The sequence below is a fragment of the Eucyclogobius newberryi genome, unplaced genomic scaffold, assembly GCF_026437365.1.
Source record: "Eucyclogobius newberryi isolate DKJ021-1_F unplaced genomic scaffold, fEucNew1.0.hap1 SCAF_8, whole genome shotgun sequence".
Lineage (NCBI taxonomy): Eukaryota > Metazoa > Chordata > Actinopteri > Gobiiformes > Gobiidae > Eucyclogobius > Eucyclogobius newberryi.
The window spans coordinates 18,679,157-18,695,439 of record NW_027316500.1 but is presented as its reverse complement, the minus strand read 5'-3'; the positions used below and the strand labels follow the sequence as shown (position 1 = coordinate 18,695,439).

The window sequence follows — 16,283 nt, the reverse complement described above, 5'->3', positions numbered from 1 at the left end:
GGGCGCGTAAATAGCATTCTTAGGTGTGTTTGTGAAGGGAAGAGTCCATCCCTGTCCAAGCTCCAACCAGATCTCACTCAATGCTATTTTAATTAAAGCAAATATACCGGGGGCATTCAGACTTTTCCCATAACAAGATCATCTTACTTGTTCATAACAGGCAAACAAGCTGGACATTTGATCCAAAGATGACAGTATAGTGTGAGTGCATAAGGAGATCACATTCTTATTTTATGTCTTTTTCACAATTATCATTTCGATTTTATATTGTCTTATCATACACACATAAAATGACGTTCACTTCTTGATAGTCAAATGTCTTCCTGAACTCTGGCTGTAAACCTCTCGATTAAAAAGAGTTTTACCTTTGGTGGATGAATGAGTTGAGACAGGTGAAAATGAGCAGAGGAACCATGGCACACAGCGTCATCACGTTGTTAAACTTTGACTCCAGGACGTTTCTTGTGTCGCCGCCAGCCGCTGTCACATTTCCACTTTGATCGAAGGTGGCGCTCACTGGGTCCTTCAGCCGGCTGGTGAAGTACTGGCAAGAAACAAGCATCACATTATCAAGAGAGCGGGGACATTTAGGTGGCCAAATACAAAGTTATGCAGTATGTGCATTGTTTACAAGGTAGTTGGGTCTTTCACTGTCAGAAGTAAACACAAACCACATGCAAAAAGGAAGAATTGACTTCACTCTGATAAGATAAGATAAGATAAGATAAGATAAGATATTCCTTTATTGTCCCACATGGGGAAATTTCATTGGTGCAACGCAGGAAGATACAGAGGTAGATACAGAAGAACAGATCACTTATAGGAAGTCTGAAAAACACTTTCAGTAGAAGATCTCCTATAAATAAATAAAAACTACCATAGACAAATAAATAATTACCATTGCATGTGATCCCGACAGTAATTGCACATGAATATGTGTCACGACAGCACATAGATTGCACATGAATTTCACAGTAATTGCACATGAATTGCACATGAATTCCAACAGCAATTGCACATATGACAGAATTGCACATCAGTATTAGGTTAGGTCAGTATTGCGCCGGGATAACGTGACGATCTCCGGGTAAGACGACTGTTCTCTGCAGTTTCATGAGTTCCTCCTTTGTGGAAACGCGGTACGGCGCCGGCCGGGGGGCGGGGCCGGGGGGCTGGTGGGCTCGCTCGGAGCTAGCTCACGTCACAACAACACAACGAAAAACGCTCAAATCCAGCCGAAAAAAAGTCAAAAACAGTTGAATTAAAAAACTATTCCAGCGCGTGTCCCTATCGTACAGTAAAATAGAAAAAATATACTAACTATATTTACAAAATATAGGAGATAAAGCACAATAAGTGTGAGAAAGAAGAGAGAGCGTTTACACCGGGCTGCCAGCTGTACCAGCGCCTTATGACGTAAAGACAGGGAACATAGAAAGTGAAATCTTGTCAATAGTTAAAAGGCAACACATTTCATATAATGGGTATTTATAGCTTTCTATTTGTGTGTAGAAACCCTTTACTTGTAAATTCAATTAGCTTGACTTGAATAATGTTGAATATATACATTGCAGCTAAAAACATTGTTCAGTCAGCATGTTTTAGTCATTCTAACCGGGTCAAAACGGCCTTAAGGATGGCTCAGCTTTCTCCTCAGTCTATCACAGTATGGCATGTTAACCCTTAAAGCCCAAAGACAATGAACAGGGATTAGAAGTCCACCTGAGTGCACTCGGGTCAGCTATCTGGGCACGACCAGGTGGAGCAGGAGGAAACCAAAACAAACAGAATGAAGGGGCTGAGTTTGACCTCCAAAGCAGGGGCACGACCTTTTAATCAAGTGACCACTGCCCACAGAAGAGCCTTTGTTCCACCTACATGCGCGTGTTGTTTCGGGGATTACCTCTTGACTTCTTCTGCTTTTAAAAGCCTAACCGTGATGAAGATAATTGCAATAAGACTTGACTTACCGCTGATCCTGTCATGAAGAAATTCCATGGCAGAAGTGTCCCCAAGCCAAGAATGAAGAAGATGATCCAGACAGCGTTGTACCTGCAAGGAAATCAATGATGCACAAGATTTAACTCAAATATTTCAACAGACTCGACTAAGTAATTAAAACTTTTGTTATAATGCATACTTGTCTCGTGGTGCGTTGAGAGCTGTCATGGCTGCTGCTGGTCCCGTTCAAAAAAGGTCTTATCAGGGTGCCCCAAAGTCTGAAGTACACAGATAGCCACAAAATGTTTACAACGCTGTAACTGCTCAAATTACACAACTTACATGCTCTGACACATGCTTTCTATTAGTCATTAACATATCCCAATTAAAACGCCACTAAAGATGTGCCATGTGCATCGATTAACCGACTAAAAAGCACTAGATGAGTTTTCAAAGTCAATAACGCAATGATCCAGTCGACTATAACAAATATTCATAGTTTGTAGATAACTGTAATTGTTATTCGGACAATGCACACTTTAAACACATACAAAAAGACCTTTAGAACAAAGACAGCGGAATCAAAATGAACAATTTTTTTTTTTTTTTTTTAAACAATAATACACTTTATCTAGAAGTCTCTATATTTCCACCTTTATTTGGGAGGTAATGTAATTATAAAAGTATCAATGTACAAAAGAAATAGTATTATACTCAAAATAATCTGTATGTGTACATAGGCACGCCCATATATTCAGCAATATCTTTTTTCTGCAGCTTATAAATCATGATAAAATAATGACTAAATAAATAGTCCTTCTATGGATGAGCAAAGAAATCTGCATCAATGTGGAAGAATAATACAAACGACGTCCATGTTCCATTCAAGAAAGAGACAGACGACCTCTGACAAAGCCCTTCCAGAACACAGTCCAAACTTGCTTCTAGTACATGGTTTATTTTCCTATCAACCCACAAAACCAATATTCCGGACAATTACAGCAGATTCAAAAACAATAGAACAGCAAAGAATTAAAACAGTCATTTGGAGTCAGGACAAAATTAACTTTTCATGCAACCTACATCATCCTAAAACAGTAACATAGTGTAAGAGGCAGACACTGTAAAAAAAACATGCAGTATTCCCTAATTCAACACAGAAAACAGCAACTTCACAGCTCCCGATAATTCAACTAACACTTGGTTGTTCTTAACATGACAACGATTCTTTGACTTACTGATAAAAGTGGTCAGAAGTGCTTCCTTTGAGGTGCAGGACACAGGAGGAGCCCTAAACTGTGCACAGCTCCTTTATAGCAGCAGCATTAGGATGTTAAACTGACCTGCCCCTCGCTGCTCTTCTCTGGGCCCATCCCTCCTGCTCTCTGCCTAAAACTCAACAGACGCTACACATTTTTCCTTACGTTACATAACCTACATAGGCTGGACACTCGCTGCTCAATTATACAGTATCACGAGCCTTTCAAATCAAACGTTTTCATTTTTTTTCACTACGGCCTCAATTTAACCTGAACTGTCTGGTGATTTCATGCACCACTGTCTTCAGTGTCTTTTATGAGTGTAATTTCATACTCTTGATAGGACTGTTTGTCCTGGTGGGCTTTTGCATGACATTATTAATATTTTAATGCCAGTTGGAACGCATTTCTTAATATTTGACACAATTCATTTTTGCATATTTAGGTGTATTTCTAGGTGTAATGGTGGCGGTTGTACAACAAATGGAGGCAGCAGAAGTGGTAGTTGTGTTAATAATAGTGATGGTGGTAGAAGCACTTGTATTGTGCCGTATCACGTGCAGTGAATGTGGACATTTGATGTCCTTGACTGACGCATTAGGCAGATTATCTAAATACCAACAATACCGTGAATGGTGTTTTAAAGACACCAATTTGCCTTTTACAATTGTAATTTCACAATTGACGCCTTATTCTTCTTCTTCTTAATTAATGTGTATTGTACGTGTTGTCCCCCCTGTCTGTAAATACCCCCCCTTTTTTATTATGTTCAGCGTCTTTGGGTCACTGAAAAGCGCTATATAAATAAAAGTTATTATTATTATTATTATTATTTGTTGTTGTTGTTGTTGTTGTTTTATGGCGGTTGGCATCCGAGTGTTGCATTACCGCCAGACTTTATTCCTCAGACTTTTCGTAGTCCTCAGACTCTGTCGTAGTCCGTAAAAGTACAACAACAACAACACCAAAGAAGAAGAATATACTTAAGGAATAAAGTCTGGCGGTAATGCAACACTCGGATGCCAACCGCCATAAAACAACAACAACAACAACAAGTACTCCTTCCATTGCTTTGGTGTTACAAAGCCCATGAGGTCATGATATGTCTTTGTGACTAGAATAGTTGTTGTTTCAGAGACCAACCGGCTTTATTCCAGGGAGACTCTTCTTCATCTTCCTCTCCCTCTTTGACGTTCGGTGCTTTGGAAGTACAAAGCCCATGAGGTCATGGGAAGCGCGTTGACGACAAATCCCCAAAAACTACAAGATCAAGGAATACCAAAAGCAACCGAGACATCTGGCGGTAATGCAACACTCGGATGCCAACCGCCATAAAACAACAGTCTGAGGAAGAACAAGCCCTGGACTAAAACTGTGAGGAGACCTTGCTCAACACCCGGTCTGGAGAGACGGGAGATGGCGGAGGAGAGTGGATCGGGGATGGAAGACGTTCTGGACGGCGTGGAGGAGCAGCCTTTTCTGCCTGCACGTGCCCGGAAACGTAAAAAGTCCCTTAGCTCGTCCGAGGGTTCTGGGAATGAGCAGCAGGATGAGGCTGAAGCTATTGATATCCGGGGTGAGAGCAGAGACTGTAAGGTGATCATAAAGCTTGCACAGGATAGTGCATCCTTTAAGGAGTGGAATTCAGTGGCATTGTCAAAGAGCCTAACTGTAGCTGTGGGAGTGATCAAGAGTGCGAGTGTCCTTAGAGATGGCTCGCTGCTGGTCGTGTGCAAGGACGCGGCTCAGCAACGGAAGGCGATTGGAACTAAACGTCTGGGTGGAAAGGACATTCTTGTGTCTGATGTTGAAAGAAACACGGTCAGAGGAGTTATCGTAGGTGTCCCTACGGCGACGTCTGTGGATGAAGTTAAGGAGAATTTGACTGGAGTTACGGTGGTGGACGCTAGGCGTTTGAAGGTGACCCGGTTTGGGGTAAGATGTGACAGCTTGTCGGTAATGGTAACACTTGAAGGGAGGTGCCTGCCTAGTAAGGTGATCATTGGGTACATGTGCTATAGCGTCAGGCCATATGTTCCGCCGCCCCTGCGTTGCTTTAAGTGCCAGCGCTTTGGGCATATTGCAGCGGTCTGTAGAGGGAAGCAAAGATGTGGTAAATGTGCAGGAGACCACGAGTATGGGAAGTGTGACGTGGGTGCAAAACTGAAGTGCTGTAACTGTGGGGAAGAACATAGCTCTGCCTTCGGGGGATGCAGGTTTAGCAAAAGAGCTGCTGAGGTGCATAAAATAAAGGTCTCTCAAGGTATATCCTATGCAGATGCAGTCAAGAAAGTTTCAAGTAACGAGTTTAGAGTAAATACAGAGAGGGGAGCCAGCGCTGCTCCCAGCCAGGGCGAAATGAGAAAGGCCAGCGTGGCTCCCAAGAAGTGTGAAGATTTCAAGAGTGGAGGTCCCAAGTGTGCAGGTTCCAGAATTAATAAGAATACCCTGGTTGTGGATAGAGAGGATTTTGTACTCTTTATGGTGGATGTTGTAAACTGTGCTGCTCAGACTCAAAGCAGAACTGAAAGGATCAGGATCATTGCTAAAGCTGCAGGGAGATTCCTTGGAACAAAGGAGCTTGATTGGGCAGATATAGAAAACAGGCTAAAGGCGCTGAATGGGAGTCGGAGTGATGGGGGTCTGCTTGTGGGGAGTCAGAGTGATCAGAGTGACGAGATGGGGGTGGGGGTGGTCTCCTGTCCTCGCCCAGTCTCGTAGACGCACGGCTACCAAGCAGCGACATCAGTGGAAATATTAAAGCCTATAGAATGAAGCCTAAAGAATAAAGCTGTACGGTGGAAGCACCGAACGTCAAAGAAGGAGAGGAAGATGAAGAAGAGTCTCCCTGGAATAAAGCCGGTTGGTCTCTGAAACAACAACAACTATTCTAGTCACAAAGACATATCATGACCTCATGGGCTTTGTAACACCAAAGCAATGGAAGGAGTACTTTTACGGACTACGACAGAGTCTGAGGACTACGTGCGTCTACGAGTGGCAGCTCGTAGACGCACGGCGTAGACTTTTTAACACCAAAGCAATGGAAGGAGTACTTTTACGGACTACGACAGAGTCTGAGGACAAAGCACTGGAAGTCAAGGCACTGGAAGAAGAACTTTTAGGACTACGACAAAGTCTAAGGAATAAAGTCTGGCGGTAATGCAACACTTGGATGCCAACCGCCATAAAACAACAACAACAACAACAACAACATCCTCTTGCTCCTCATCCTCGGCTCAGTCTCCAACACCCCCCACCTCTATTAACGTTTACCCAGCCCTGTGCTACATAAGTAAGCAACCACAGCCTGACACAAACCCTGTGACTGGATCGCCAGAACGTTCCGCAGATTGAACTCCCACCCATTATTCCGAAACCACAAGGCCAACCCGGCCCTTTCTCTATCATAAGCCTCACAGCAAATCAGCACATGCTCGACAGTCTCCGCACCCGACAGTGACCACACAGACCGGTCGGATGTTTGCCTATCCTACTCAGTGACCAATTGAGTCCAGTATGGCCAATCCTCATGCGGGCGAAGGCCCTTTCCTCCCACGCGTCCCTGCCCATAGACCCGCAAGGACCCACACTACCCTGTACGTGATAGAGATGCCGTCCAGTAACACAGTGGCTCAAAAATTCCTGCCAAAGGCCGACCACATGACTCTTGATAACGGGCTTGAACTCAACCGCCACATCAATTGATGGCCGCCTAAGGGAACGTTTAGCCAGTGCATCAGCCATTTCGTTACCATCCACCCCCACATGCGCAGGGACCCAAAAGAAGGAAACCCTCACATCCTTCCTGGACAGGGAGAGCATCAGACAGAAGATGCCATTCAACACATCCTGTCTGCAATCCGATTTCCCAGATTTAATGCTTTGCAATGCCGAAAGGCTGTCACAGGCCACCACAATGCCGCAACACTGCAAAGCAGATTCCACCCATTCCAATGCCAACCGTATCGCTATGAGTTCCGACGTGAAAACAGAAAGGCGATCTGTCAACCTCTTCTTGACCGCCAGCCCCAGGTCAGGCACAAAATAAGCGGCGCCAGTACGCCCACTCTCAGGATCCCTAGACCCGTCGATATCAGATTCCAAACACAACACGGAATCCATGGTGTTCCTGCCCCTATGGAACCAACTCTGGTGCACGGGAAGCAAACCCTGACTCTCCAAGAAGTAATCCAACCGCTCAGTAACCATGCGCTCCATCGTTTTCCCGAGCTGCGACGTCAAGGCAATCGGCCTATAACTTGAAGGGTCAGATGCTGGCCTACCCGGCTTCAGAACCGGCACCACCGTAGACTGTTTCCACGCAGATGGAACACAACCTGAATCCCAAACACGGTTGAAAAGACCCAGGACTAGCCCAAGCGTGTCATCAGTCAAATGAGAGAGCATGTCATAGCACACCTCATCTTTACCCGGGGCTGTCTGTTTCGCCTTAGAAAGTGCTCTCCTTAGCTCAAAGGCGGCTGGTATCCAAGTGTTACATTACCTCCAGACTTTATTCTTTAGACTTTATTCCAGAGCTGACTCTTCTTCTTCTTTCGAGTTGTTATTGTTGTTGTTGTTTTAGTTTTATGGCAGTTGGCATCCAAGTGTTGCATTACCGCCAGACTTTATGTTGCATTACCGCCAGACTTTATTCTTTAGACTTCACTTGGACGTGTAATGCATGGCCATGTATGGCAAGATGATGCCCTTATTTTGAAGGGCATCATCATCACAGTTGCTGTGATGATGATGCCACACCTTTGATGATGATGTCACTAATCCCAAACATTCCGCCACTCACTCTTTCTCTAAAGAATAAAGTCTAAAGACTGGGGTGGCGTTAATGTAACACTTGGATACATATCATGACCTCATGGGCTTTGTAACACCAAAGCAATGGAAGGAGTACTTTTACGGACTACGACAGTCTGAGGACTACGAAAAGTCTGAGGAATAAAGTCTGGCGGTAATGCAACACTCGGATGCCAACCGCCATAAAACAACAACAACAACAACAACTTGGATACCAACTGCCATAAAACACCAAAGAAGAAGAATAAAATATCAAACTAAAGATCTACAGTGACTGTATTGTGTGACACTGTCACTCAATAATAAAAATGGCCCTAAGACCAGAATCAGAATTAGACAAAAGTTTAGTAGTTTGAGTAAGTTGCAATTTCTTACTCTTAAGTCAAGTTTTTCTTCATCTGTATTTTGTTTTGAAAATCAAAATCTGACTGCAGTCTCAGTCCATTGCTCTTTAAAGCGCTTGCACTGAGCGAAAGTCAAGGTTATGTTTTGTTATGACTTTGGTTACATCCAAGTATTTTTTTTCTCATGATCATGATAATACCTTCATGTTCATCAGTTCTACACAGTGCATGCAGTTCTACACTGTCCATCCATTAGTGCACAGACGTGTTGCTCTGTGGTTCAGATAGTGAAGGCTCTGTCCTCTTCTTTCCATGTCTGTCAAACGGAAATGAATCATTTTTTCCACTTGTGAATGGAGCTTGAACTGAACATGCTTTCTATAGGGTTGTTGTCTGACATTTGAAAGCTTATTTGTGGCCTCATGAGCATTTCATGTTTGAAATAAACCTGGATTGCATCTTTATGATTTGAGGAGGATGCCAGATGATTTTGTTGGAGAAGGAAAGGTTTTGAGTCCATGTGTTTTTGGGTGAAGCGATAAAGTGCATACTTTGGTTTCAAAACAAATGAAATGCATATTGCTTCAACCATTAGAAGGAGTAAAAAGCAAGTACCTTGAGCTGGGTGATATTGTTTGTGTTATTAGGATTTTGGGTGGTGGTAATGTAACTCTTGGATACCAACCGCCATAAAACTCCAAAGAAGGAGAAGAATGGCTTCTTCCAGAGGGAGCGAGGAAAGGTCTTAAGAACTTAAGACTTACCAACCGCCAAGAATAAAATTGAAAAGTCTAGAGAGTCTAAACGTAGAACTGTAGTGGGTGGCGGTAATGTAACACTTGGATACCAACCGCCATAAAACTCCAAGAAGAATTAGAATCAGAAAAGGCTTATTGCCAATTGTCAAACATAGGAACTTGTCTTGGTGATTCGGCGCAACATAAAACAATGAATAAGTCAAAAAGAGAAACAATTTAAATCTGCTATGGGATCAAAATAACAAAAAGCTAGAAGATAATGGCTTCTTGCCATTGCACGGTGTCTAGTTTTATTTTTTGCTTTAATTTGCTCATCTGCCTGTATTCCTCCATAACACAAACATGAAAGACGCTATTAGATTAATTCTAGGCCATTTGTAATAGAGTTAATTATTAAACTGATTTAATAGGAGACATTTAGTATGAATATTTATACGTGATTTAGTATTTGAGTATTATTCTGTTTTTTTAAGTGGCACTGCCTTTGACACACTTTTTCCTCCACTTTAATCATGACTCTGACTTTTTTCACTCAAATCAGCAGAAAACTGTCCAGATTTCATCTTGGTGTCAGAAGTGAAACTCAGTGACACAGAACTGTCCACTGAACACGGCTTTCTAAGTGACAATGCAGTGAATGTGACGCACCTCCAGACGTGAAGTGACTGTAAATCCAACACCTTACCCAACAATCAGGATTTTCACTATTGTTTCCTCTTTGTTCTGAGTAAATACTATGTAGTAGATTTTAAAGTGAGCAGAAAAGTGTGTTGGCATCTTAAAAGTAACATATTATGCCAAATCAACTTTTATGACCGTTTAACCCTATTATAACAATGTTCCCTAAAGTTATATTTTTATTGATTTGTGCCTTTTGGAGTAATCCTGTATTGTCCTGCATTCCGTTTTATGAGATATAAACATGACAAAACCAAGAACATGTCACAGAGAAGGAACATACACTTTACACACTTTACGTATGACATCCTTTGATAGTCTTTAACATTTAATCCATCTCAATCAGTCCAAAGTCTGTCAAATTTGTTCTTTGTCATTTTCAAATTGAGTTTGAGATTCCATTTTGTAAATGTCCATTATAATTTTGGTCCAGTCCTTGATCGTTGGTATAATTTGTGTCATACATTTTTTTCACGTAGACACTTTTCAACAATAAGACATGTAAATGAACTGCTGCTTATGAATGAAGGTGAAATGTCATAATGAAGAGGCGGAGCTTCTCAGATCTGCCATTTTGAACATGATCATTGATCCGTTTCAATGAATAAGCCATTTTAAATCAATATTGTGGTTTACAATAATCTAAATATTAAGTAATGATGTACAAATGTAATATTTAATGTTAAATAAGACTAAAAGGGGGCGTATTTAACTTCACCTGAGGATGTTATATTGCTTTAGTGGTGGTGGGATGTTTTAAAGTCACAAAGCGCCCGGGGTTTTTATTCTGAACACCATCTCCACCTCTTTTAAATGGTGATTTTTTTCAATAAAAGCACTTAGTTTGACATGTAGTGCTCAAAGATTGAAGTAGTGACTCGTGTCCTTAGACAAGACAGTTTGATGATTTTGAATGAGTGACTGCGTGACAGGTGGTACAGTGGAGAGGCTCTTGGCATAGATAGGATTTTATTTTGAAGGGCATTTTTATGTCCGACTCAATCATTGTAATGCATATCTTTGGGACGCAGCCCATGTGATGTGAGCCTGACAGATGTAAAATCCGCAACAGATACAATGCTCTGGAATGTAGAAGTGGATCTAAATCATTTACAGGAAAAATGACTAAATCCAGTGTTTTCATTAACCTGGATTTCCTGTTGGTTGTACTCATCTGACGTCTGACGTGACGTGTGTGCGTGTGTACGAGCAGTTATCGCAAACAATAATAATTCATACGCTTCTTGTCAGTTCACAACCAGGTTTTCAATTTCACGCTCGACTGAAAAATGACCCGCTCCGAGCAGAGTGCAACCCCCCGAGCCCCGTATCTATCCAGCAATGCACCCCACTCCTTTACATGTACAGATACTCAGTGTACTGCTACGTTTACTAGGACTGCACAATATAGATCAAAATATTACAGAAATATATAGAGTGCGACCATCTGTGTCGATGATACTGTTGAGTCACTTGTTAATTATAATTACAGACTTAAAACATATTTTGTAGTACTTGTAGTAGTCACAGATCTTTTGAGGACTAGTGTGAATGAAGATAGATGCTACTCCAGGTATGTTTGTGATAAGGGAACAATGTTATAGCATAGTTAAAAGCTCAATATGGATATCGAGAGTGTTGTTTTCACGTATTTGGTTTTCAAAACCCTCACACGGAGGCGCCAGGCTTATTTCTGTCTCTGTTCCACTGTGAATACAGTGGTCCCTCGCTATAACGCAGTTCACTTTTCGTGCTCTCGCTGTTTCGCAGATTTTCATCATGCATTGTGTTCTGCATTCTGATTGGCTAAACAGTCTCTCTACCTGTGTGTCAATAACGTTATGGATTAATATGTACACGTACGTAAAACCGCTTGCCAAATTGAAGTTTGCGAGGCCGGTGAGAGCGGCACGCGTGAGCTGCGGGAGACGGCGGCGCGTGTGAGAGCCCGGTGAGAGCGGCGCGCGTGAGCTTCAATGTTTTATGGAGTATTTCATTGTATAATAACTGTAAAAAAATAAAGGTTTCTACTTTGCGGATTTCGCCTATTGCGGGTTCGTTTTGGAACGTAACCCCCGCGATAAACGAGGGTTCACTGTACATGCTCCTTTCTCCCACAAACAGCCACAATCAGTCTTTCGTCTGCCATGGTTGACGAGCAAGGAAAAAGTGGCGCTTCTTTGGGAATTCCACGGGGAATACCGGACATGCGAGGGGCAATACGTACGTACGTACGTCACTGGAGCGTCAGCTCTGATTGGCTGCTGCGGCGGCTGCTACGCTTCAGCGGCAGAGACCTCAACATATCTGAACGCGCCGCGTAAGCCACTTTCGTCGCCTAAGCCGCTTTCGTCGCTCAAAGCGTCGAGAGCGTAAAAAAACGCACCAATCGCGCCGCAAAAACAAAGAAATTGCGCCGCGGATAACGCACTACGTGCTCGACGCGCGTTTACCATAGACTTTGAATGTAAACTGGACGCTTCGGCCGCGGCGGTGTGGAACGGCCATAAGACTTTCCTGAAGTCCACAATCATTTCCACTAGAGATGCACCGATCAATCGGCCGCCGATTTAAAAAGCCGGTTTTATGCTGAATCAGCCAGAATCAGTGACCGGCCGGTCCATGTCGTAATTGCCGGTTTTTAGCCGATCCAAACTGACCCGCATGCGCGCATGCGCGGTGCGTAGCAGCTCAGCTCGCCCAGAGCAAAACAGCTAAAAACTACAAGACTCTTTCAGAGCGCGACGGCCAAAGTGTCCAGTTTACATTCAACTCTATGTAAACGCACGTTGAACACTTCCTGTGTTTCCCGCGGTGCGATGCCGCGCGCCGCGCCGAAGGAGCGAGCCTCGAGGAGGATCAGAGGAGACTGGACTGTGGGGTAAGTTATTACAACTTTGAGACGATTACAATCTATGTGTTGATTGTTAATGCGGTCAAAATAATTTGCGCTGGTTTGTGTTTGACGAGTTCATGTGTTTATTCAGAGTTATCTGCAGAAGAGTAGGGACACATAAAGGGGCCAGAAGAAGAAGCAGCAGCAGGGCTGAGTTAGTTGTTGTTGTTGTTCTGCTCAACTAGCAGAGAGCTAAGCTACGAGCTAATGCTAACAAGAGATTTCATCCACCTGAAATGAGACTTTAAAAATACTTTGATGCATTTGAGATCACATTACGTAGATACAAAACTTAAATTACTGACTCGAACAGCGAAATGAGTGACTACAATCTAATGTCGGGGCCTATTTTATTGTCCCACAGCCTCAAAGAAATGTTTACACAATCAGCTGTGCTCTAGAATCTATAGTGCTCAGCTCATTGTGCTTCTAGTGAGTGTGTGAAGTTATCAAAGAGCTGATGAAACTGGAAAATGATATTGGCAACATAAATGTGCCTCATTTAATATACTGTATTATAATAGTAAAGGTTTGAATAATATTGCAGTAAATGTACTGGGCTCAAATATAACTGCTGTACAATGTTCTTTAAGATCTGGATTTGCCTTCAGCCCTCCCTGTTGCTCCTGCCCCTGTTGCTCCTGCTCCTGTTGCTCCTGCTCCTGTTGCTCCTGCCCCTGTTGCTCCTGCCCCTGTTGCTCCTGCTCCTGTTGCTCCTGCTCCTGTTGCTCCTGCCCCTGTTGCTCCTGCTCCTGTTGCTCCTGCCCCTGCCCCTGTTGCTCCTGCCCCTGTTGCTCCTGCCCCTGTTGCTCCTGCCCCTGTTGCTCCTGCTCCTGTTGCTCCTGCTCCTGTTGCTCCTGCCCCTGCTGCTCCTGCCCCTGCTGCTCCTGCTCCTGTTGCTCCTGCTCCTGTTGCTCCTGCTCCTGTTGCTCCTGCCCCTGCTGCTCCTGCCCCTGCTGCTCCTGCTCCTGTTGCTCCTGCTCCTGTTGCTCCTGCTCCTGTTGCTCCTGCCCCTGCTGCTCCTGCCCCTGCTGCTCCTGCTCCTGTTGCTCCTGCTCCTGTTGCTCCTGCTCCTGTTGCTCCTGCCCCTGCTGCTCCTGCTCCTGTTGCTCCTGCTCCTGTTGCTCCTGCTCCTGTTGCTCCTGCTCCTGTTGCTCCTGCCCCTGCTGCCCTTCTGCTGCACCCACAGGTGTAAAAGCATTTGGTTGGATTACAATTTGTTTTTTAGCCTGTGGCATCTAAATTGCAATGTTTTTTTTTTTTTTTGTAGAACCACGAGGAAGAGGTCCTGGAGCCAGACTCCTCCAGCTTTGAGAGGGAGGTGCTGGTAGCGCTCTGGGACTGACCCTCCTCATGTTCCACCTGCTTCCTCTCCTGCAGAGGGTTCCAGCTCATTCAAAAGAATGTGTAAAATTACAAATGTATAAATTACTATATGAAAATAGTTCATTTGATTTCAATCTGGAACCATTGGAGCTGCATCTTCTGCAGGAGAAATGGACTCTTTTTTCCTCTGTGTCCCCCACTCTTCTCCAGGCCATATTAGTTACTATATAGTTCTGTATTTATATATTATTTTTATATATAGTTATTTATTTTTCTATTTTTCCACAAAATAAATTACATTTTATATTATAAAACGTGTGTCCTGTGTTCATGCAACTTTTTCATAAAATACTGGGTAGTTTGTGGGAAAATCAGTGGCTAGATAGAAAATAGGTATCGGAAAAATCGGTTTTGGCAGGTCAGACCTCCTTAAAAACCGGAAATCGGTATCGGCCAAGAATTTTGGAATCGGTGCATCTCTAATTTCCACTGTCTTCTGGGCACTGAACTCCAGGTTGTTACAGCTATGCCAGTTTTTGTATTATTATACTTCTGTGCATGTTTCTGTACCTAATATGTGTTGCAACACTGGAATTTCTCCATTGTGGGACCTTTATTTGTCCCACAAAAATTCTTACACCAGCCGGTCCACCTCCCTCCTTTTGACAGATTCATCCCTGTCCGAGATGAGCCTGAACTTGATCAGCTTTACGGAGTTGTTGCTGGAGGTGCAGCAGTTTGTGTACATGGGAGAAGAGCAGAGGGGGAAGTGCACAGCCCTGTGGAGCGCCTGTGCTGATAGTCCGAGTGACTGAGACATTCTTCCCCAGCCACACTCATTGCCGATCCGTGAGGAAGTCAGTGATCCACCTGCAGGTGGAGTCAGGCACGTTGAGCTTGTCCTGGAGCAGAGCAGGAGGATGGTGTTGAATGCAGAGCTGAAGTCCACAAACAGGATCCTGGTGTAGGTTCCCGGGGAGTCCAGATGCTGCAGGATGAAGTGGAGTGCCAGGTTGATGGTGTCGTCCACAGACCTGTTTGCTCTGTAGGCGAACTGCAAGGGGTCCAACAGGGGGAGGTGAAGGATTTGAGGTGGGGGAGGACAAGGCTTTCAAAGTGGGGGAGTGGGGGTGGTCTCGAACCTGGAGTAGAAGGTGATGAGTTCCTAAATATCGCATATTTCAATATCATGCAATATTGTACAGCTTTTGTCTGCACTGCTATAATGAAGTAATCCCTTTTTGACCATCAATCAGCACTCGCATCATCTCTCAACAGCTGTCGAATGTTCAAAGACACAGTCTGGCAGTTCAGCATTTTCTAAATAGTTTACTAATCAGAAGAGGGAGAGAAGACTTGGCAAAAATGAATATATGAAATAGTGAATCATCTCAATAATAGTCAACACACGTTGGTGTGGCGTGATCAGCCTGATCGACCAGTCAGGCGGGCTAGTTAAGTCAAGTCACACCAAAAATATAATTAGGTAATAAATGATCTCATAACTATGTCTGAGATGGATTTAACAATAAACTTATTCTACTAAAAAGACTAGATTAATATTTGTAATCGCCCAACAGAAATGTTTTATAACTTAGCCTATTGGTTGAATTGATTTAATTATAAACCATAATTTGATATTATATTTAGCCTGTATTTGATTATGTTTGGAAACAAGGCTCCTTTGAATAGGTATCGATACTGAAAAAATGACAGAAATATGAAAAAATGTGTCCTTTCCAGAAAAGTTTGAAATGTTCTTCAACTTTATCAGAACTATGAACAACTATTATTTGGTCTTTAAAATTACTATTTGTGGTGGTGTTGAGTGTTTAGTATTTTACTTGTAGCACCGAGACAACCAGACATAATCGTCTTTTGTTAAAACTACATAACAAACTTACCATTTCAATTTTTAGCTCTGCAATGACGTATTACAACTTGCCAATCAACACAACACTATTATTTACAGACGGTCGCCATAGCACAAAAAAAAAGCAAATCTTAATTTTCCATCACAAATTTTTGAACATTAAATGCAAGAAACAACATACAAAAATAACTAATCCAAGATCCAAGATTGAAGTTGAAAAACAAAAAGTAATTAAAGCCGCAAGCGGCATCCAACGGCCCTCGCGGGCCGCCGGCCTTCCGACTCTGCTCTCTGCATTTTACTGAGATGGCGCTAACGAACTAAGACAGCGACACATTGGACATGTACAATGTTGTGCTTAACCAGTGCAAATGAACACAAATGTTGGTC

At 43.2% G+C, this 16,283-nt stretch overlaps 1 protein-coding gene across 3 annotated transcripts in view; it reads right to left on the bottom strand.

The window, feature by feature from the left end:
• LOC140351640 (equilibrative nucleoside transporter 1-like) overlaps positions 1 to 16,283 on the bottom strand; it is a 36,020-nt gene that overhangs the window by 4,315 nt on the left and 15,422 nt on the right. For all 3 annotated transcript variants that reach the window (XM_072437560.1, XM_072437558.1, XM_072437559.1), the window contains exons 2-4: positions 2,141 to 2,219; positions 1,971 to 2,052; positions 366 to 544 (exon numbers count right to left, since the gene is read on the bottom strand). In XM_072437560.1, the coding sequence (XP_072293661.1) occupies positions 366 to 544; positions 1,971 to 2,052; positions 2,141 to 2,169 (290 nt within the window). In that variant the 5' untranslated portion in view covers positions 2,170 to 2,219. The remainder of the gene's footprint in view (positions 1 to 365; positions 545 to 1,970; positions 2,053 to 2,140; positions 2,220 to 16,283) is intronic.